At 46.9% G+C, this 21,284-nt stretch overlaps 2 protein-coding genes across 4 annotated transcripts in view; one reads left to right on the forward strand and one right to left on the reverse strand.

Annotated features, from left to right (window-relative positions):
* tmem184a (transmembrane protein 184a) overlaps nucleotides 1-4,952 on the forward strand; it is a 41,176-nt gene extending 36,224 nt beyond the window's left edge. Inside the window, exon 9 of one of the 2 annotated variants that reach the window (XM_038819966.1) lies at nucleotides 1,172-4,952. In XM_038819966.1, coding sequence (XP_038675894.1) covers nucleotides 1,172-1,416 — 245 coding nt within the window. In that variant the 3' untranslated portion in view covers nucleotides 1,417-4,952. The remainder of the gene's footprint in view (nucleotides 1-1,171) is intronic. The other variant, XM_038819967.1, reaches the window with a different exon arrangement.
* A 3,463-nt stretch (nucleotides 4,953-8,415) lies between these two features.
* Nucleotides 8,416-21,284, reverse strand: part of mettl4 (methyltransferase like 4) — a 74,231-nt gene continuing 61,362 nt past the window's right edge. The window contains exons 1-2 of one of the 2 annotated variants that reach the window (XM_038819968.1): nucleotides 18,927-19,100; nucleotides 8,416-10,099 (exon numbers count right to left, since the gene is read on the reverse strand). In XM_038819968.1, coding sequence (XP_038675896.1) covers nucleotides 8,508-9,788 — 1,281 coding nt within the window. In that variant the 5' untranslated portion in view covers nucleotides 9,789-10,099; nucleotides 18,927-19,100 and the 3' untranslated portion in view covers nucleotides 8,416-8,507. Of the gene's footprint in view, nucleotides 10,100-18,926; nucleotides 19,101-21,284 lie in introns of those variants that run through there. The other variant, XM_038819969.1, reaches the window with a different exon arrangement.

A 21,284-nucleotide genomic window follows, 5' to 3' on the forward strand; every position in this document is an offset into this window, starting at 1 on the left:
ACTGTTCAGCTCACTGCCACCCCCACTTCACCAGCAGCAGCTGACATTGGCAAATTCGAGAAGAGGTTTCCACTTGCAGGAAAAACCTAAAGTAACGGGTCATAAATATAAGACAGTCAGAAATAAATCCAATCAAGAATTCAGTTGAAACAGTTCACCTGGAGAGTGGTTAGAATGTGGAACTCCCTAACAAATGAAATAGTTGAGGTGAATAACGTGGGTATACTTAAGGGAAAGCTAGTTAACTACATAAGTGAAAAAAGGATTCTTGTGTTGAAAATACATAGTGACATGAAGCACTTGGGCTGACTGGCCCCTGGTTTAGACACTATGTAATTGGGTGCATCTTGTGATTGTGTCAAGGGCCTGGGACCTTTGGATTGGTGTGACATCATAGGGTGGAGGTGGGGAGAATGATGTACCTGGTCACCCCCACAACCAAAATGTCTATTGGAACCACACTAACCAGAAACCCAGCTGTCCCGCAGCAGTAATATGCTGGGGCAACCTTAATTAGATCAGAATGGGACTTCTGCCCCACCCATCTGGAGGAAATCCTGCCCTATAGAGCTTCTAGCTAATCTGATTGACTGGAATCTCTCTAGCCCCAGCAGGACCAGAATTGAGTAATAGCCACTGCTGGGACTACAGTCAGTCCGAGAAGATAATGATGGATTCCGAACTTCAGGTAAGTCGGGCAGGGAGGAAGGATAAAAGAGTGACACAATATTGGGATGGGAGGGCTGAAGGCCGGGCACTGCCTGCCCTCCCCCCTTTCTGCTCAACAGCAGCCCGTGTAGAGAAAGCTGTCAGACTGCTAGCCTTGCCTCTGCCTTTCTCTGCATGCAAGTGTGGCTGATGCAGATTGAGGCCCTTAATTTGCCACTCAATCGGCCCTAAATGAGCGCTGTCTGAGGCATTGTTCATCCATTATAAATGCGAAACAGGTTCCGGTGGGTGGAAGGTGGTGGCGGTCAGGCAGTGTTTTTTCATTTACAAGTCTCCCTACCTTGAGTTATGCCATGGTAAAATTCATCGTAAAATGCACCCCATGTGTTGATTCTATCTTTGAGAAGAATTGGGTAGTTCGGAAAGGAGAAAATGACTGAGATGCTCCATAGGCAGTTAACCTGATCTTATCTTGAAACTCACTCGACTATGTTTACCATAGGTAACACAGCTCCCATGCAAAGCATATCCAGTGGCCTGAAGGAGACGATGAACCCCAACGACATCGTGCAGGATGCGATTCACAACTTCTCCCCAGCCTATCAGCAGTATGCACAGCAGTCGACCAAAGATGAAGTGACACCCAGGCACAATGGGCATACCTTGCCCCGCACATGCACCCACATTACAGGCCGCCGAAAGACCGGGGAGAAGATTATCCTCATCAGCTCTGAGGACGAGCTGTAGACTTGAGTAACTGTTTTGTTTTAAAAACAGAAATGAGATGCTGAGAGGGGGGCAGTGGCCAGTCTTTCTCATGCATCCTTCCAGGCATCAGGAATCATTCCCGATCCCCTTTCTTGGGAATCAGGATGTGGATCTTTGATTTTTTTTTTTTTAACTGCTTCGACTTGAAATGGGTTCCTAATTCTGGAAGTAGAACAGTGCGTGGAGGCAGATCGCAGAAAAGCCATGGAATTTTACTGTGAGTAAACCAAAAGCAGCTGCAGGCATACTCTCCAAAATACATGTGTGTGCTCTCTTGCTTGTATGATCCATCAATGAATTTAGAAAATGCATCACCTCGTGTTTCAATTTCCTGAAATTGTCTTCATACCTGGTAAAATCACTGAAGGACAGACTGATTTCCCATGACTAACACTTCTAAGTATCTGGTATATTTAATGTTGGATCTTGCAATGTCTGTCAACTTTGTTGTACTGAAGTGTCTGTTGTTACAAATGTCTTTCAGAATTGGCTCTTTTTTTCTCTGAATATCCTCCCACCATTATTTCACCACAGTCAACACTTGAGGGTCATCATTGACCAGAAACTTGCCTGGATCTGTCCCATAAATATTATGGTTGAGAGCACGTCAAAGACTAGGAACTTGCAGCTGGGAATTTTGTGGCGGGTTACTCCTTTCCTGATTTACCCAAAGCCTGTCCACTGTCTGCAAGGCTTAAGTCAGGAGTTTGATGAAATACTTTCCATTTGCCTGGATGTGTGCAGCTCCAAAAAATATTTAAGCACAACACCAAATCGGATAAAAGCTGCTCATTTAATTGGCACCCCATAAATTCACCATGCCGGCTAAATAAAATCTACAGCTATATAAAATCTACAGGAACTCACTAAGGTTATTTCTACCACCTAGGTCATGGGCAGCAGGCACACAACCACACCACCAACTGCATGTTCTCCTCAAAGTTGCACATGTTACTGACTAGGAACAATATTGTCAGGTCAAAGCCCTGGAAGTCACGACCTAACAGCACTGTGGGAATATCTTCATCAAACAAACTGCAGTTGTTCAAGAAGGCAGCTACCCACCATCAACATCTTGTGCAGTTAGGATGGACAATAAATGCTGACCTTGCCTGTGCAGCTAACATCTCATGAATGAATAAAAGGTTCTGGCTAAAAGAGAAAAATACAATATGAAGTAACAGCATTCCCATCTCCCTCCGCCCACAGCCTGGTGGCATTATGGGCTAATTGCACTTATGGCTCATAAAAACACACAAAATAGGAACAGCAGTTAGCCATTTGGCTCTTTGAGCCTGCTCTGCCATTCATTATGATCATGACTGACCGTAACCTAATCCTGTTTTCTCTCCATATCCTTTGATTCCTTTAGCCCAAGAGTGATATCATAACTCCTTCTGAAAGCATGCAACGTTTTGGCCTCAACTGCTTTCTGTGGTAGCGAATTCCACAGGTTCACCATTCTCTGGGTGAAGAAATTGCTCGTCGCAGTCCTAAATGGTTTACCCCGTATCCTAAAGCCCGTGACTCCCTGGTTCTGGCCTCCCCACCATCCTTCCTGCATCTACCCTGTCTAGTCTAATTAGAATTTTATAGGTCTCTGAGATCCCGCCCTCATTCTCCTGAACTCCAGCGAATATAATCCTAACTGACTTAAACTCTCCTGATGCATCAGTCTTGCCGTCCCAGGAATCATTCTGGTAAACTTTCGCTGCACTCCCTTTATAGCAAGAGTATCCTTCCTCGGATAAGGAGACCGAAACTGCACACAATATTCCAGGTGTGGCCTCACCAAGGCCCTGTATTACTGTAGCAAGACATCCCTGCTCCTGTATTCAAATTCGCTCGCTATTAAGGCCTCCTGCTGTATTAAAGGGGGTACAGAAGGCAAGAAACTGAAATGACTTAAATAAAAATTAACGATGAGATGGGTGGTTTATATGGTACTAGATGATGCAATGACTTAGTCACCCCTCAGGATGCATATTCAAATGAGCCCGGTCTAAGAAGATGGAACATTTCCTTGTGCGCTCTTTTACGAGTGGATAATTACCTCCGCAAACAGGTACCCTGATTTTTGACCATTTAAAATCAACAGATGCCTGAGATATTGCAGTCGAAGAATGCTGTTTAGTGGTTATATGCTCTTACTGCGCTGTATAGCTGACATTGTGAGTGCTTGATGCTAACTGGGGAAGATCCTGAAGGATAAATTCAGACTCCAGATTCAAAAAATTAAGTAGTCCAATGCTGGAAAACAAATAACTTATCACAAATTACGCCCTCATGGGGTAAAATATCTGTGCCAACAATTCTGGTCAAAGTGACTATTATCGGAAGTCGCTGATAGATGGGCAACGATAGAGCCAGTTTCAGGATCCCCAGACAGTTTAAATTACATCAGTCTTGCCGTCCCAGGAATCAGTCTGGTAAACTTTTGCTGCACTCCCTTTATAGCAAGAATATCCTTCCTCGGATTACATTGCTCATTACAATGAGGAAATAGAGCATCATAGCTCAAGTGGTTTAAAGGATTGGAGTAGTTAAAATTCAGATGACCACAAATTCATTAAATGTTTGTGGGGAAGTGGAGGAATAATGAACGTGTGTACTGAGCCCTACCTCCTATGGTATTCTGAGCATTTTAAGACTTTATGAAGCAACTGGACTATGAATCTTAATTTGTTTTTTTGCCTGTTTCATAATCCTCCATTATGACTATTTGCTGCTGTTTTGATGTTTGCATCATTTCAATGGATAGCAGGGTTATTATTACAAGAATGCAGTGAAGTTAGAATGGTCCTAACGTAGTTCACTGAGACTAATCTCATGATTTTACCATTATTGCTTGTCGAGGTAGCGATTTGCAAAAATGTAGTTTATAAGTTAGCATGTACAACATAGAATCCAGTTACACCAGCAACTCAATATTTCCCTCATAATTGCTAAATCCCACCAGAATGTCTGAGGGTTCTATGCATATTCCTTGAACAGAGGCCCAATCAGTTTCCGTCAACCAGCACCTTCCTCTGCCTGGCTGAACTATTCCTCCTTTAACTCCTCTCCCTTCCAAATAAAAGGTATTGCTATGGCAAAGGTCCTACCTATACTAAATTTGTTGGATTTGTCCAGCATATTACAGAGAAGGAGGTGCTGGAGGTATTAAAGCGCATCAAGATAGATAAATCCCTGGGACCTGATTAAATGTATCCCAGGATGTTATGGGAGGTTAGGGAGGAAATTGCTGGCCCCCTAGCTGGGATATTTGAATCATCGACAGCCACAGGAGAGATGCCTGAAGATTGGAGGGTAGCAAATGTTTTCCTTTGTTTAAGAATGGCTGTAGGGTTAAGCCTGGGAACTACAGACGGGTTAGCCTTATTTCTGTAGTAGGTAAATTGTTAGAAGGTATTCTGAGGGACAGGATCTACAGGCATTTAGACAAGCAAGGGCTAATTAGAGAAAATCAGCATGACTTTGTAAGGGGAAAGTCATGTCTCACCAATTAGATTGAGTTTTTGAAGGGGTAACCAAGAAGGTAGATGAGGGCAGTGTAGTCGACGTTGTCTACATGGCCTTTGACAAGGTACCACATGGTAAGGTTGTTGCAAAAGGTTAAATGTCACGGAATCCAGAGTGAGGTAGCCAATTGGATACAAAATTGGTTTGGCGATCAAAGCCAAAGGATGGATGTGGAGGGTTGTTTTTCAAACTGGAGGCCTGTGACCAGCGGTGTGACTCGGGGATCGGTGCTGGGTCCACTGTTATTTGTTATATATATATTAATGATTTGGATGAGAATGTAGGAGGCATGGTTAGTAAGTTTGTAGATGGCACCAAGATTGGTGGCATAGTGGATGGTGAAGAAGGTTATATAAGATTGCAACAGGATCTTGACCAATTGGGCCAGTGGGTCGATAAATGGCAGATGGATTTAATTTGGATAAATGTGAGGTGATGCATTTTGGCAGATCAAATCAGGGCAAGACCCTACTCAGTTAATGGTAGGGAAGTGGGGAGAGTTACAGAACAAAGAGATCTAGGGGTACTGGTTTATAGCTCCTTGAAGATGGAGTTGCAGGTGGACAGGGTGGTGAAGAAGGCACTTGGCATGCTAGGTTTTATTGGTCAGAATATTAAACTAGAAAGAGTGCAGAAGAGATTTACAAGGATGCTACCAGGACTTGATTGTCTGAGCCATAAGGAGAGGCTGGGACATTTTCCCCTGGAGCGCGTGAGGCTTAGAGGTGATCTTATAGAGGTCTATAAAATAATGAGGGGCATAGATAGTCAACATCTTTTCCCAAAGTAAAGGAATGTAGAACTAGAGGGCATAGGTTTAAGGTGATAGGGCAGAGATACAAAAGAGACCAGAGGGAAATTTCTTCACAAAGAGGGTGGTGAGCTGCCAGAGGCAGTGGTAGAGGTGGGTACAATGTTTTCCTTTATAAAAAAAAAAAACAGTTCGGCAGTTATGGGCAGGGTGGGTATAGAGGGATATGGGCCAAATGCAGGCAAGTGGGACCAGCTTAGTGATAGAAACTGTGTGGCACAGACAAGCTGGGCCAAAGGACCTGTTTCCATGCTGTAAACATCTGACTCAATATCTTATCCCAGCGCTACACCAGCCCTTTCCTCAATTCTTTTTCCAGCACATTAATCACTGTATCGACACTGTGATCTGCTCTTGTTCTGACCTGGAAAACGTAATTAACTTTTGTTTCCAATTTTCATCCTTCTCTCAGTATCACATGGTCCATCTCCAACTTTTCCCTCTACTTCTGGCTTCATTTCTGGTGATAGGCTATAGGCTATCAATTAATATTCGTTATAAGCCCACTGATTGCCACATCTACACTTCCTCAATCCCTGCACTCTAATGATTTCATTCCATTCTTCCAGTTCCTCAGTCAATGTCAAATTGGTTCTGATGATACAACCTCCCACAACAGTGTTTGAGGTGTCGCCTTTTTCTCAATCAAGGATTTCCCCCTCAAAGGGCCCCTGATTTGTGTCCACTACATTTCCCAAAATGTTGAGATTTAAAATGATAGGCCCGACAGGGTCCCTCCCTTCAAAGCCACCATTCCATCCCACCACCCTCCAGACACAATAGATCATTTTCTCCAACCTCCAGTGTGGTGCCACCATCAATCACATCTCCCTCTCCTCTACCTTTCAGCATTCTGAAGGGACCGTTCCCGTGATACCCTGGTCCACTTAAGTCATCCTCAACACCCATCCCATGCAAACACAGCAGATGCAACACCTACCTTTTGAACCTCCTCTCCCCTCACTGTCCAAAGTCCCAACCATTCCTTTCTGCTGAAGCAGTGATTTACATGGACTTCTTTCAATTTAGTATACTGTATTCGCTGCTCACAATGTGGTCTCCTGTACATAGGGAAGACCAAACGCAGATTGGCTGACCACTTTGTGGAACACTTCAGTCTGCAAGCATAACCCATGACCCTGTCTGGCCTATCACTTTAATTATCCACTTTGCTCTAACGCTGAAATCTTTGCCCTCTGCCTACTACGTTGTTCCAATGAAGCCTGGCATAAGATTGAGGAACGGGACCTCATCTTTCAATAGGCACTTTACTGCCTTCCAAACTTAACATTGAGTTCAACCATTTTGAACTATAATTTCTGCAACAAGTTGTTTCCTTTGCTTGATTTGTTTTTTCTCTTTTGCTTTCAGGTACAACACACCTGCTTGCTTACCCCATCTTCATCCCCTTTGGCCCTGGAGGGACTAAATTTTCTGTCATTCAACCTCTCCTGTCTTTCACCTTAATCAAAATCTGTCCCGTCCCATCAATCCCTTGCTTTTCCTAGTTCTGATGAAAGGTCACAGCTCTGAAAATTTGGGTGGGACTTTCTGACACCTTCCACGGGCGGGATCTTCCATTCCGCTGGTCAACAACGTTTTGAGTGGCTTGTCACATCCACCAAGGGGGAAACTACTGCAGTGGGTCTGGAACATCCCACCCATTAACTCTGTTTCTCTCTCTAAAGAGAGAAACTATCTGACCTGTTGAACATTTTCATCCTTTCCTGTTATTTTATGTTCATTTGCTGCTTTGTGCTAGGAGGGTGGCATTTCAGAGAATCTTTCCAAATTTCTGGTCAGGGATTGCTGAGCGGGAGAAATTTGCTGTATCTCAGGAGTGCAAATCAGCTCAAGGTGCTCCCCTTCTTCCTCTGCAGAAATACCTTCTCATTCCAACCAACTGCTATGTGATGTAGATGACAGCTATGGCTCATTGGGTAGAATTCTCTCATTCAAGTCCCAAGGTTGTAGGTTCAAGCTCCAGTCCAGAGGCTTAAGCACCCAGACTGACACTTCAGTAACGCTACTTGGGAGAGCTGTGGTGTTGCACTATGGAGAGATGTTGAATAGAAGCCCCACCTGCCCCCTCAGGTGGATGTTAAACATCCCATGGCACTATTTCAAACAATTCCTCCTGGTTTCTTGACCAACATTATCCCTCAACCAGCACCACAGACAGGTTATCTGATCATCATAGTGCTATATCTGGGATCTTGTGTTTAAATTGGCTGTCACAACTACTGCAGTGTAAAGTTAAATTGGCTGTCACATTACTGCAGTGTAAAGTACTTGGTACATAATTGGTCTTTTTGGTACAAGTTAAAACTCAAACAGAAATCTCTCTCCCGTCCCGGCTGAGAAAGAAGAAAAAATGGATATGAAAAATTGTTTTTATTTCTTTCGCCAAACACACAATCAATTGGCTCTAAATGTAGATATAAAAATTCCTTTTATTTTCCCAGCAACCCTGCTGCCTCACAGCGTTGAGGTCCCAGGTTCCCGGCTCTGGGTCACTGTTGGTGTGGAGTTTGCACATTCTCGCCGTGTTTGCGTGGGTTTCGCCCCCACAACCTAAAGATGTGCAGGGTAGGTGGATTGGCCACGCTAAATTGCCCCTTAATTGGAAACTCTAAATTTTTTTATTTTTTAAAACTAATTTCCCCAGCAAAATGTTCTTTGTAAAAGCCCACAATTGATCCACCATCGCAGTTAACAAGAGGAAGGAACAATTGGTTCAGATGGTCGATGTCTGTGAAATGCAGCAGCTGCTTCCTCCTTCCATTGTGTCATGCTCCTGGAAATAGTCTAAGTGTTGGAATCGGAGTACCTCGTTTCCCCAACTGGTCCATCCAGGCTGCAGGTTTCGGGCAAACAGTTCCAGGCACTTAGGGTGAGGTCTGGTCAATCCTTTCAGAACTTCACCCAGTGGTGGCTTGTGAGAATGAAGGACACAGGGAACACTAACCAGCAGCTTGCAGTCAGGCACTGTGACTGTTTTGGTGATGGGTTCTCCATTCTGTCTTTCTGAGCTTCCTTTATACCTACCCAGGACCAGGATCTCGTAGGGTTTCTTGTGGGTGGAGTCTAAAGGGACTACAAACTCTCCATGTCGGGTTACCTTCACCCAGTGCCACTCAGCAACTACCTCAATGGACCAGCTAGGGTACAGTTCGTCCTTGACAAAGCGCAAGTGCCTTTGCCGATTGGTGACCCAGGTCACCACCAAACAGCCTGGAGCAGAGAGTGCTGGCACAGGAATCTGTTGGATCTGCCAAGGGAAGAGGTAACTGTAACCTCTGCTCCTTTTGACTGATTTGTTTTCCCAGGGTGGATCCAAAGTAATTAAGTCGTATTTCTTGTAGCCCAGGAGGGGTTCCATGCAGGAGATATCTGACAGAAGAAAGCTGGATCGTGGTGGGAGCAAGTACCTCTGTCCCATTAGCATCACAATCCTGGCACAATCTGAACCATTCTCGGTCAGGTGGGCAAGCAGGTTAAGGTCATCCACAGATTCTGCCTCATCGCTTATCACCTGCACAGGCTGGTGCTGTTCCTGTACCATCTGCTTCGCCATTGAGCAGAGTTCTATCAACATGGAGTTGGCAATCACTGGAGTGATTTGTTTCTTAGTGCAGTCTTCTCCAGCTGGCACCCTTGTGTCAGTACTTTGTTCCCCCACCTCGATGCTTTGCTCTATCAGCTTTCTGGTGCCATTCCGAATGGCCTGGCTGACCTTCTCATGGTATTCCTGTGCCTCAAGCTCTCCCTGGTTCGGTTCACGACTCTTCCTCTTGCATTTCCTGCCTCTCAGTCTGGAGTCTCCACTTCCTGGCTCCTGACCTCCTATCTCTGAGTCAGCAATATGGGGCTTCCCGATGTCAAAATACTCTGCCTTGAAAACGTATCTGCGGCACTGGGTGTCGGGTGGAATGTGGTGGCAGCATCTGTATGACTGATTGATGTAAGCTAAATGATCCAGTAGCCATCCTACAATGTCACTCTTTACCACAGACATCACTCCCAACACTTGAAGGCAGAGTTTTTGAGTTGGTTTGAGAGTCTCTTCCTGCTCCCACCCTCTGCTAACTCAGCCTTCCTTACTCTCTTCCTCCACCTCTTCCTCCACCATTAACGTGACCTCTTCCCCATTCATCAATAAACTTTTAAACTGCCCTCTTCTTCACTTCTCTGTCCTCTTTTAACTTGTCCTCCTACTTTTGTTTAAAAGGTATGCAAAGAAATATTTTCAGCAGATCATTAGCTGCTACCACGGTTTTGATATGTGAACCCGAATCTCCAGGAAGCCAGGATGGAACGGAGGTAAATCTGTGGATTAAACCAAGAAAAAGTTTAAACACTTTGCACTAAGCCTCTGATGAGCAAATATGTGCTTTATTGCTGAGGAAGGAATGTACACTTGATTTTAAAAGGCATCATAACTATTCCATATCCCACATAGAGCTACTGCCATGGTTTTAAGTCATTGTCACTGGGAGATTCATTCTCTGGTTTGTCAAGTCTGCACCTGACCACTGAGATGTCATCAGAGTAATGGTGACAATGTGATTGACACTCAGACTCATTACTTACCGTTCATATCGCTCCATGTTGGGATACAGTTATTCCAGCCTTGGGATTCTCACCTGCTCCCAAACAAACTTCCACATAAGAGGCCAATGTCATGAATGCAAGTCATTGTCACAGAGATATGTTTCCAGACCGTACTCTGCTCTGGATTGGTCTGTGCTGTTAGCAAGCATCAAACAACATATAATGCTTCATTAGACCAACGAATGGTAGCCCAGTTGCAGCAGTTAGAAGTTCATGTCTTGGGGGTTGGGTAGCGGTAGTGTCTCCCTGTACCTTTAGCCTCCTTGCAGAGTTCATAGTTCAGATAGGTTCTTTCAGTACTAGGCGAGTCATTCTGCAAATGTGTCATGGAGTGGAGCTGACTTCACCTGGGGGGGGGGGGGGGGGGGATGCAAGAAGGCAAAATCGTGGAGTGTTGACTAGAGAAGTATTGAGTTGTAAATTCTGAATGGGGGTGGGTCACAGGTTTTGACATGAGCCCAGCATCTCCCTCTGTATACTGCACAGTGCCTTGCTCCAATGAATGAACTTGCATTCATACAGAGCCTTTCACAACCTCCGTGTCTTGCAAAGTGCTTTACTCCAGTGCAGTACTGAAGGATTGCTGTATTGTCAGATGCACCGTTTTTCAGTTGAGGTGTTAAACGAGAGCTCCATCTACTTTTGGTTGGTTGTAAAAGATCTGAAGACATTACTTCTAAGACGAGCAAGGGAGTTTCCTGGTGGTCCTGGCCAATATTTATCTTTAACCAACATTATTAAAAACAAATTATCTTGGCAAATATAACAGTGTTATTTGTGGAGCTCGCTGTACAGTTGATTTTAAAAGACACCAGAAAGATTCCACTGTGAAAATTGGCTGCTGCATTTCCTACATTACAGTAGATTTTCAAAAGTATTTCATTGGATGTAAAGCGCTTTGAGCTGTTGTGAGGCTATGAAAAGTGCTGGATAGAAATCTTAACTTTAAGCCAGTCAAGTACTTTTAACTATCACTGTAAGGCAGGAAATGATAATCACTCAACCTGCCCCAATTACTTACAAGAATATAAGAAATTGGAGTTGGAATAGGCCATCTGGTCCTTTGCACCAACTCCATCATTCAACAAGATCATGGCTATCTTCTTCCTCAGCACCTTCCCGCACGATCCCCACATCCCTCAATTACAATCGTACCAAAAAATATTATCAACCTCTGTAAAGACTGTGCGGCCTGTGCTCTCTGGGCTAGAGTCTTCCAAAGTCACTCAAGCCATTTAACAAATATCTCTTCATCTCCGGCTGATCACGTCTTTCCAGACTGACTCTGTTCGAGACTATGTTCTTATAATCACCATGCCAGAAAAGGACAGCATCGCTGGGGCTTTGTGAGGCCCTCTGGGTCTTATTCAGAATTGCCTCTTTGATGAACAATGACACACAGTGACTTATCTGAAAATATCTTGACTTCTGAGAGGAGGGCGTGGTTGATTTGGTTTACCTGAAAGATACTGGATCTTCTCATTAACTGTATGGCTGACGGTTTGACAATGATTTTAGAGACATCTAAAATAATTGTTTATTTAAAATTAAAATCACGTAGAAAGATGCTAGAAAATCAAGGGAGCAGTACCTGTCACTCCTGGAAAATTTCCCCATTTTATAACAGACTTCAGTTTTAGAACAAAGTAAATGTTCCCGCTGGCAATGAAGTTATCTGCCTCCCTGCCGGACTCCTCTGATTACTGATGACGGGGAGGTGGGATTCTCCAGAGACTTAACAGCATATTGTGGGGGGGGGGGGGGAGAAAGAGGTGTTAGGGCAATGGGCAAAGACACTACAACTTCAATACTTGCTGCCCATTGTTGAAATATTTGGGTGCTATATTCGATCAACATTATCCATTCAATTTGCTTTGTCAGCTGTCATGATGTAATTGCAGGCTCTGGCAACTACCTAGCCCTGTGGATTGAGGTTCTTCAGTCTATCTTAACATTCATCTATCTTGCTTGCGCTTGGTGGGGGCGGGGGGGGGGGGGGGGGGGACGACTTAATACTAAGCAGCTGACAAGACTAGCTTACCAGTACAGTTGGAGATGTGGGAATTAGGCCATGGTAAACTTGAGCCCATGTAGCAACACATAATTTCGTGTACAGTGTCTAACCCACTTGTGTGTTTTTATTTTTTTACAATTACTCTGTACAAGCTGCTAGATCTGACATGAGGCACTTGATCAATGAAAGGATTCAGATTCCAAATTTACTGAATCCCAATGCAGCAGTGAAAATAGTTTTATAAATAAATAGAAATGCATCTTTCTGAATATGTGCATGATCTTGCTTTCTCATTTTTGTGTTGAATTCTGATGAAACTGCATGCTAATTTGAATAAAAAGTGAAAAAAAAACATTGGGTCCAAACACAGCTGCTTATTTAAGTACATTTGAAATGTGGTCAGTTTTGATGGAGGAAACACAACAGCTTTGCACACAGCCACACTCCCACAAGCAGCAGTGTGACAATGACCAGAATCATCTGATTTAGTGATGTTGGTTGAGGACTGAATATTGATCAGGAACACCAGGGAGAACCCCTGCTCTTTGACATAGTAACATGCATTTTTTTATGACCACCTTGGAGAGCAGTCAAGGCCTTGGTTTAAAAGTCCCCTCAAACATTTCAGCACTCGCTCAGCAGTTCACTGGCGTGTCAACCTGGATTTTGTGCTCCAGTCTCTGGAGTCACAGGACCCAGTGTACTGATTCTGTGCTGCCTCGTTCTCGGAGACAAGTTGGAAGACAGAGAGAAGGGAGAGAGGATAAGGGAAACGGGTGATGGGGCGAGAAAGGAAATGGAGACAGGCAGACAGATTAGAGACGGGGCTCGAGTATCCCAGGGAGGGGAGCCACCATACTAGCAGGGAGGGCCAGCACAGGAAGGCAGGCTCAGGGGAGAGGGAGCACCTGGGGTGGGGGGACTCAGAACAGAAAAGGGGCAGAATGGCAGGAAAGAGTTGGTAATGTAACAGGCAAAGGCCTCAGCAGGCTGAGGAGTCAAGATGGCGCCGCAAGCAGCCACTTTGGAGGATCCCGAAACAAAGGGCGACCCTGGAGTGCAGTGGCGCGCACATAGTTGGTGGCCATTTTGGGTGCCCCTGGACAAAGGGAAACTCTTGAGCGCAGGAACCCGACCTCGTGGTGAGAACGGTGATCATGGTCATTTTGGACGGCCCCATAACAAAGGGAAACCCCGGAGTGCAGGGGCGCATCCAGCAGGTAAGTATGGTTAACCCCGCAGGAACGGGGGGGGTCAGAAACCCCCCACCAGGATAGTCACCTCAAATGCAAGGGGCCCCAGTGAAAAGATCAATAGTCTTTGCACACCTGAGAAGCCTGAAGGCGGACGTAATCTACCACAACTCGGGGAGAAGGACAGACTACTGGTAAGGAAGGGCTATGAGGGACAGACGTGACATTCATGTTATGGGACGAGGGCTAAGGGAGTAGCCATACTGATCAGTAAGAGGACGAGATTTATTGAGAGCAGGACGGTTCCGTCCCAGGGGGCACAGTACATCATGGTCAGCAGTGTCCTGGAGGTGGCACTGTTATCCTGGTAAATGTGCATGCGCCCAACTGGAACAACACAGAATTTATGAAAATGGTCATGGCGGAAATCCCCGACATTGACACACACCGATTGATTATGGGGGGGCGACTTTAACTGTGACCCACTGACCGACCGATCAAACCCCAGAACGGGGAGAAAAAAAAAACAGGCATGGCTAAGGAACTGGGAACATTTATAGAGCAGGTGGGAGTGGTGGTCCCATGGAGATTCCTACACCCGGGAGAAAAGGAATTTTCTTTCTTCTCAAAAGGTGCACAAAGTATAGATAGATAGAGAAATACAGCACAGAACAGGCCCTTCGGCCCACGATGTTGCGCCGAACTTTTGTCCTAGGTTAATCATAGAATTTTGGACAATTTTTCATGGCCAATCCTCCCAACCTGTACATCTTTGGACTGTGGGAGGAAACCGGAGTACCCGGAGGAAACCCACGCAGTCACGGGGAGGATGTGCAGACTCCACACACAGTGACCCAAGTCGAAATCGAACTTGGGACCCTGGAGCTGTGAAGCAATTGTGCTATCCACAATGCTACCGTGCTGCCCTTAAGAAGTTAACCTACACTCCATTATTCTACCCTAATCCAAGTACCTATCCAATAGCCGCTTGAAGGTCCCTAACTTTTCCGACTCAACTACTACCACAGGCAGTGCATTCCATGCCCCCACTACTCTCTGGGTAAAGAACCTACCTCTGACATCCCCTCTATATCTTCCACCATTTATCTTAAATTTATGTCCCCTTGTAATGGTGTGTTCCACCCGGGGAAAAAGTCTCTGACTGTCTACTCTATCTATTCCCCTGATCATCTTATAAACCTCTATCAAGTCGCCCCTCATCCTTCTCCGTTCTAATGAGAAAAGGCCTAGCACCCTCAACCTTTCCTCGTATGACCTACTCTCCATTCCAGACAACATCCTGGTAAATCTCCTTTGCACCTTTTCCAAAGCTTCCACATCCTTCCTAAAATGAGGTAACCAGAACTGCACACAGTACTCCAAATGTGGCCTGACCAAGGTTTTGTACAGCTGCATCATCACCTCACGGCTCTACGGGTATACACCCGTAGCGATTGCTTTGCAGTGGTGAAATGGGTGCTTCCAAGAATCATAGGAACGGACTACTCCACAATGGTCATCTCTGACCACGCTCCGCATTACGTGGATGTGAGATTGGAGACGGGCTGTGCCCAGCACCCCACATGGGGGCTGGACACGGACCTCCAGGCCGACAAGGCCTTCTGCCAGAAAACATCACAGGCTAAGTAACAACCGGAATGGGGAGGCTGCGATCAGAGGGGAAAATGTAGCCTACAAGGCGCCTAGAGATAGGGAAGAGAGGTAGGCCAGGCAACAACTGATCGACTCCATCCTGGAGGTCGACAGAAAGTACTCCAACCGTAGAGCTGCTGGTGGAGAGGAAAAAGCTACAAATGGACTTTAACCTGCTATCCACTAGGAAAGCAGTGTAACAACTCCACCAGACACGGGGGGCCTTCTACGAACACGGAGACAAGGCTGGCCACCTATTGGCTCAGCAGCTGAGAAAGCAGGCAGCCCATGAGGGAAATAACGAATGGCAGAGGCAGACTGGTAGCAGAACAAAAAGAGGTTAACTAAGCATTCGAGACCTTCTACCGAGGGCTGTGCACCTCCGAACCCCCCCAACGGGGACGGGGGTATGAAACAGTTTCTCGGTGGACTGGGAATACCAGTTGTGGGGGTGGACAGACTGGGGAAGCTGGAAGATCAAGGGGCAGTCTGCCTCCTACACTAATGCAGGCCACAATTTCACTGATACCCAAAAAAGGCAAAGACCCAACGGAATGTGGATCATAGAGGCCCATTTCACTGCTAAATATGGATGCAAAAATACTCACAAAAGGTCCTGGTTAAAAGGCTGTAGAATTGTGTAGCAGAGGTGGTCGCTGAGGACCAAACGGCTTTGGCAACTCACTGTGAACATCAGGCAGCTGTTGAACGTAATAATGACCACCCCCCCTCCGAGAGAGAACACCAGAGGTGATTGTCTCTCTCCACGTAGAAAAGGCCTTCGACAGAATCAAATGGAAGTATCTCCTTGAGGTACTGGAACGGCTTGTGCTAGGAGCAGGATTCACCGCCTGGGTTAGACTCCTGTACAACACTCCCAAGGCAAGCATTTAAAATAACACCACCAGCTCTGAATAGAACATTACTGTGCAGTACAGGCCCTTCGGCCCTCTATGTTGCGCCGACCTGTGAAACCACTCTAAAGCCCATCTACACTATTCCCTTATCATCCATATGTTTATCCAATGACCATTTGAATGCCCTTAGTGTTGGCGAGTCCACTACTGTTGCAGGCAGGGCATTCCACGCCCCTACGTGGAGGCACAAGGCAGGGATGCCCACTGTCCCTGCCCCTGTTTGCTTTAGCAATCATACCCCTGCAGGGAGCTGGAGGGGTTCTCGTTTAAAATAGCCCAAAATAGAATCTGATACCCGGGATCCAAATAGCCAGGGACTGGACACAGGTCCACAAGTGGAACCTGACCAGTCTGGTGGAGGAAGTCAAAAAGGACCTATAGAGATGAGCCCCTCCAGCTCAGCCCCTTCCCGATTTGGGTTCACTGGGAATGCCTCACTCTTGCCCAGGTTGAGTTTGTTACACAAAAAGGTTCCAAACTCTTTCAGGATCCTCATGATTGCTTTGAGTCCTTCCTGTGGCTTTGAGATGTACAGGAGCAGGTCGTCCCCATAGAGTGAGACTCTGTCCTCTCTGTCTCCTCTTTGGATGCCCTTCCAACGTTTTGCGTCCCACAGGGCTATAGAGAGGGCCTATAGAGGTGGGACGCACACCCACTCTCCCTGGCGGGTAGAGTGCAGACGATCAAAATGAACGTGCTGCCGAGGTTCCTCTTCCCGTTTAGGAATTGGGCTTTTCACAGTAACTTCATTTGAAGCCTACTTGTGACAATACGTGATTTTCAGTTCATTTTTCATACCAATCTTTATCCCCAAGGCCTTCTTCCAAAATATAGATGGTGTAATTATGGTGTGTGTGATTTTGGGGGGGCCTGCCACTGCCAAATTTACAATTCTACCACTGGGCAGCAACATCGGAAAGAGAGAAGGGATTAGTGCACAAACCCAACTTGGAGCGACTGCGGATGGAGGAGGCCTCTTGCAAGGGACCTTCTGGGCCCTAGCCACGGCAGCACTCCCATCCCCCTCAACAAAATACACATCTAGCCCAGTGGTAGCAGCCACACTGAAAACGTGGGGCCAACTGAGGCAGTACTTTGAGCTAACCAAGATGTCCCCCATCCGCAGTAACCTTTAGATCCCTGCTAGCCACGCTAAACGCAACTTTTTAAAATAGGAGACAGGATGGGGGAAGGCTGACAGTTTAGGGACTTCTACAGAGGGCACAGACTAGTGACACTGAATGAACTGACGGAGGAATGGGAATTGTCGACAGGACAGGAAATGAGACACCTGCAAATAAAACACTTCCTCCTCAAAGAGACAGCAGAGTACCCCTGGGCCCTGAGACCACACTATTAGAGGGCCTGATGAGCAGTAAGGAAGGGGAACTCTGTGGGAAAATATACGGACAGCTCGTGGACAGTGGCCGAACACCACTGGTCGAGACCAGACGAAAATGGGAGGATGAAATGGGGACGGAAGTGGGGTGGGACTCTGGAATGAAGCACTGGGCAGGGCCAACTCCACCTCCTCCTACACAAGGCTCAGCCTCATGCAGTTCAAAGTGGTGCACAGAACACACGTAACCAGAACCCGAATGAGCAGGTTCTTCCCGGAGGTGGAGGATAAATGTGAACGGTGCCAGAGGGGCCCGGTCAACCACACCCACATGTTCTGGGCTTGGACAGCCTTCTCCGAGGTAATGTCCAAGATTGTGCGGGTGAGGGTGAAGCCATGCCCAAATGTGGCAATCTTCGGGGTATCAGAGCAGCCAGAGCTACACATGGGGAAGAGGGCCGACACCCTAGCTTTCGCTTCCCTAATCGCAGGCCGGAGAATCCTGTTCGGCTGGCGATCGGCAGCACCACCTACAGCTGCAGGATGGCTCGCTGACCTTTTGGAATTTCCCCAGCTGGAGAAGGTCAGAGGAGGGCTTCCTTACTGCAGGGGGGCAATTTGTCGGTCTGTTCCGAACCCTGTTTGAGGCCAGCAACAGGTAGTAAATAGGGAAACAGGAGGCATAAGAAACGGAAAAGAAAGAAGGAACGTCAGGGACACACAACCTGAGGGGAGGGGGGAATGGAGGCAGAGAGCCTGATAGGGACAAAGTGCTTCCCCCCCCCCCCAAAAAAAATAACACTGTGGAAGCCGACGGAGGGAAGTGGGGGGGGGGGGGGGGGGGGGGGGAACAAGGAGCACACCCCTGGATTGACCAGGGAGGGAAGGGGTTAGGGACGGAGGGGTTAGGGGGGAGGGAAGACACGCTGAGCTGGGCGGCAACAGTATGTAAATAAATTAAAGGAAAGTAGGACAATGCCTATTTTTCTACACAGTATAATAACTGAAAGGCAAATGTATATACTTTTGAAAAATGCCAATAAAAAGATTGTTTTAAAAGTCTCTGGAGTGAGATTTGAACCCATGATCTCCTAATTCAAGAGGTTGAGAGTGCTATCAGCTGAATCAAGGTTTGCAATACATCAGACCTCCCGATAGAGAACTACAGAATCAAAGCCAGTAGATAGTATTTACAAATCAGCTATGATATAATGGAATGGAGAAACTGAATTGAGGGGCTGAATGGCCTACTTCCCATGTTCCTTGCCACGGGATTCAACATCTTCCAGCACATGCAGACATGTCTTGGCTTAATATTTCATCCAGCAGGTAGACAATTCGCCTTTGAGAGTCCCTCTTGCGAAGTCAAAGTGTAACTAACTTCATCATTTGCTAGAATCTAGTGTAAAAGGAATATGGCACTCACAGCCGTCTCCAGGGAACGATTCTGTGTCCAAAGCTCCGCCTTTTGATTCTCTGGAATTTAACTGGTCACAAATCTGAACCAGTGAAATGAATGAACACTCTGGTCAGGCTAATCAGCTCCTCACCCATAACCTGCAGAGTTACAGCCCAGCTGCTCATGGCAGGAAATTCAATCAGGAAGAGGAAGTTGCATCATGAGCTGATCTAGATTGCAGCTGCAAAACAAATGTTTAACCAGGACAGGGGAACCGGATATTCAGCCTGCTGTGCCAAAGGGCACGGATTTTACCCTGGGGAATTGTTTTCTGCCACTAGTTGTTTCAAAACATTGTCTGGTGACTAAATGAGGTTAGGAACAATGACAGCAACTCCACAGAATCTTACAGCGCAGAAGGAGACTATTTGGTCTGTAATGCCGTTGCTGGTTCTTTGAAATACCTACCAATTAGTGTTCCTTCCTCAGCCCTGCAACTTTCTCCCTTTCAAGTATGTATCCAACTCCTTCTTGAAGGTTACTATTGATACTGTTTCTCTGACCCTTTCACGCAGGGTGCTCCAGATCATTACAACTGCATAAAATAAGGCTTTCTCATCTTCCTTCCTAGTTCTTTGAAGAATTATCTTATTATGTACACTGGTTACCGTCCCTCCTCCCAAATTCCATTAATACAGCACTTTTGACATAGATTCAGAACCCGGTCAAGTGTTGGATTACTTGATTTCTACTGCTGGGGGGGTGGCCACAGTAAGGTGGCCAGTCAGACCTGTCTCCCAGGATCACAAGCCAAAGGCTTTTGTCCTGGATAGTGGGCCTGGATGGGCATCGGGTGAGGCCAAAGTCAGGTGTGACTGCACACCCTGGTCAAATAGTCAGCGATGCACGATCAATTTCACAAAGACTAAGGTTGGGTACAACTGTGGCTTTATTGCAGTCAGATGCGTGGCCTCCTGCTGCAGCTGGTGAAATGGCAGATCAATGGAGGACAGGCATAATTATACAGCTCCTAGTGGGCGGAGCTGCATGCATCCCGGCCTTGGCTATGTCTGCTCTGATACGGGCGAAGGCCTGTTGTGCCTCAGCCGTGAGGGGAAATTGGGGGGACTGTATGAGTGGGCGGGCCTTGTCCGCATAGTTTGGGACCCACTGAGCGTAATAAGAAAAGAACCCCAGGCAGCGTTTGAGGGCCTTGGGGCAGTGGGGGAGGGGAAGCTCCATGAGGGGGCGCATGCGGTCGGGATCGGGCCCCAGAAGTCCGTTCTGGACCACATAGCCGAGGTTGGCTAAGCGGGTCGCACTGAATACACACTTCTCTTTATTATAAGTGAGGTTGAGAAGAGTGGCGGTATGGAGGAATTTAGCGAGGTTGGCATCGTGGTCCTGCTGGTCATGGCCGCAGATAGTGACATTATCTAAGTACGGAAACGTGGCCCGCAAACCGTACCGGTCGACCATTCGGTCCATCACCCTTTGGAAGACCGAGACCCCGTTAGTGACACCAAAGGGAACACTAAGAAAGTGATAGAGCCGACCGTCCGCCTTGAAGGCAGTGTATGGACGGTCCGATTTACGGATGGTGGTAGGTGGATTTCAGGTCAATTGTTGAGAAGACCCGGCACTGCGCAATCTGATTGACCATATCAGATATGCGTGGGAGGGGGTACGCGTCAAGCTGCGTGTACCGATTGATGGTCTGACTGTAGTCCACGACCATTCTGTGTTTCTCCCCAGTTTTAACTACCATCACTTGGGCTCTCCAAGGACTGTTGCTGGCCTCGATGATCGCCTCCCGAAGCAGCCTCTGGACCTCGGACCTGATGAAGGCCTCGTCCTGGGCGCTGTACCGTCTGCTCCTGGTGGCAACGGGTTTGCAATCGGAAGTTAGATTGGCAAAGAGGGAGGGGGTTCAACCTTTAGGGTCGAGAGGCTGCAAAGTGAGGTAGAGGCCCGCTGAATTTGAGGGTGAGGCTCTTGAGATTGCACTGAAAATCCAGGCCCAACAATAGTGCAGTGCAGAGATTAGGAAGGACGTAGAGACGGAAACCGTTGAATTTTACGCCCTGAACTGTGAGAGTGACCGTGCAGAACCCTCGGATCGGGACAGAGTGGGATCCGGAGGCCAGGGAGATCCGTTGATTGGCGGGGTGGACCGCAAGGGAGCAGCGCCTTACCGTATCCGGGTGAATGAAGCTTTCGGTGCTCCCGGAGTCCAGCAGGCAAGAGGTCACGTGGCCGTTGATTTTCACCATTGTCGAAGTGGTGGCCAGGTTGTGTGGACGTGACTGGTCCAGCGTCATCGAGGCAAGCTGCGGGTGATCGTCAGAGGTTTCAGACGGAGAGCGTTGGAGGCCAGGTCGTGGG

This window comes from Scyliorhinus canicula, chromosome 15 (genome assembly GCF_902713615.1).
Source record: "Scyliorhinus canicula chromosome 15, sScyCan1.1, whole genome shotgun sequence".
Classification (NCBI taxonomy): domain Eukaryota; kingdom Metazoa; phylum Chordata; class Chondrichthyes; order Carcharhiniformes; family Scyliorhinidae; genus Scyliorhinus; species Scyliorhinus canicula.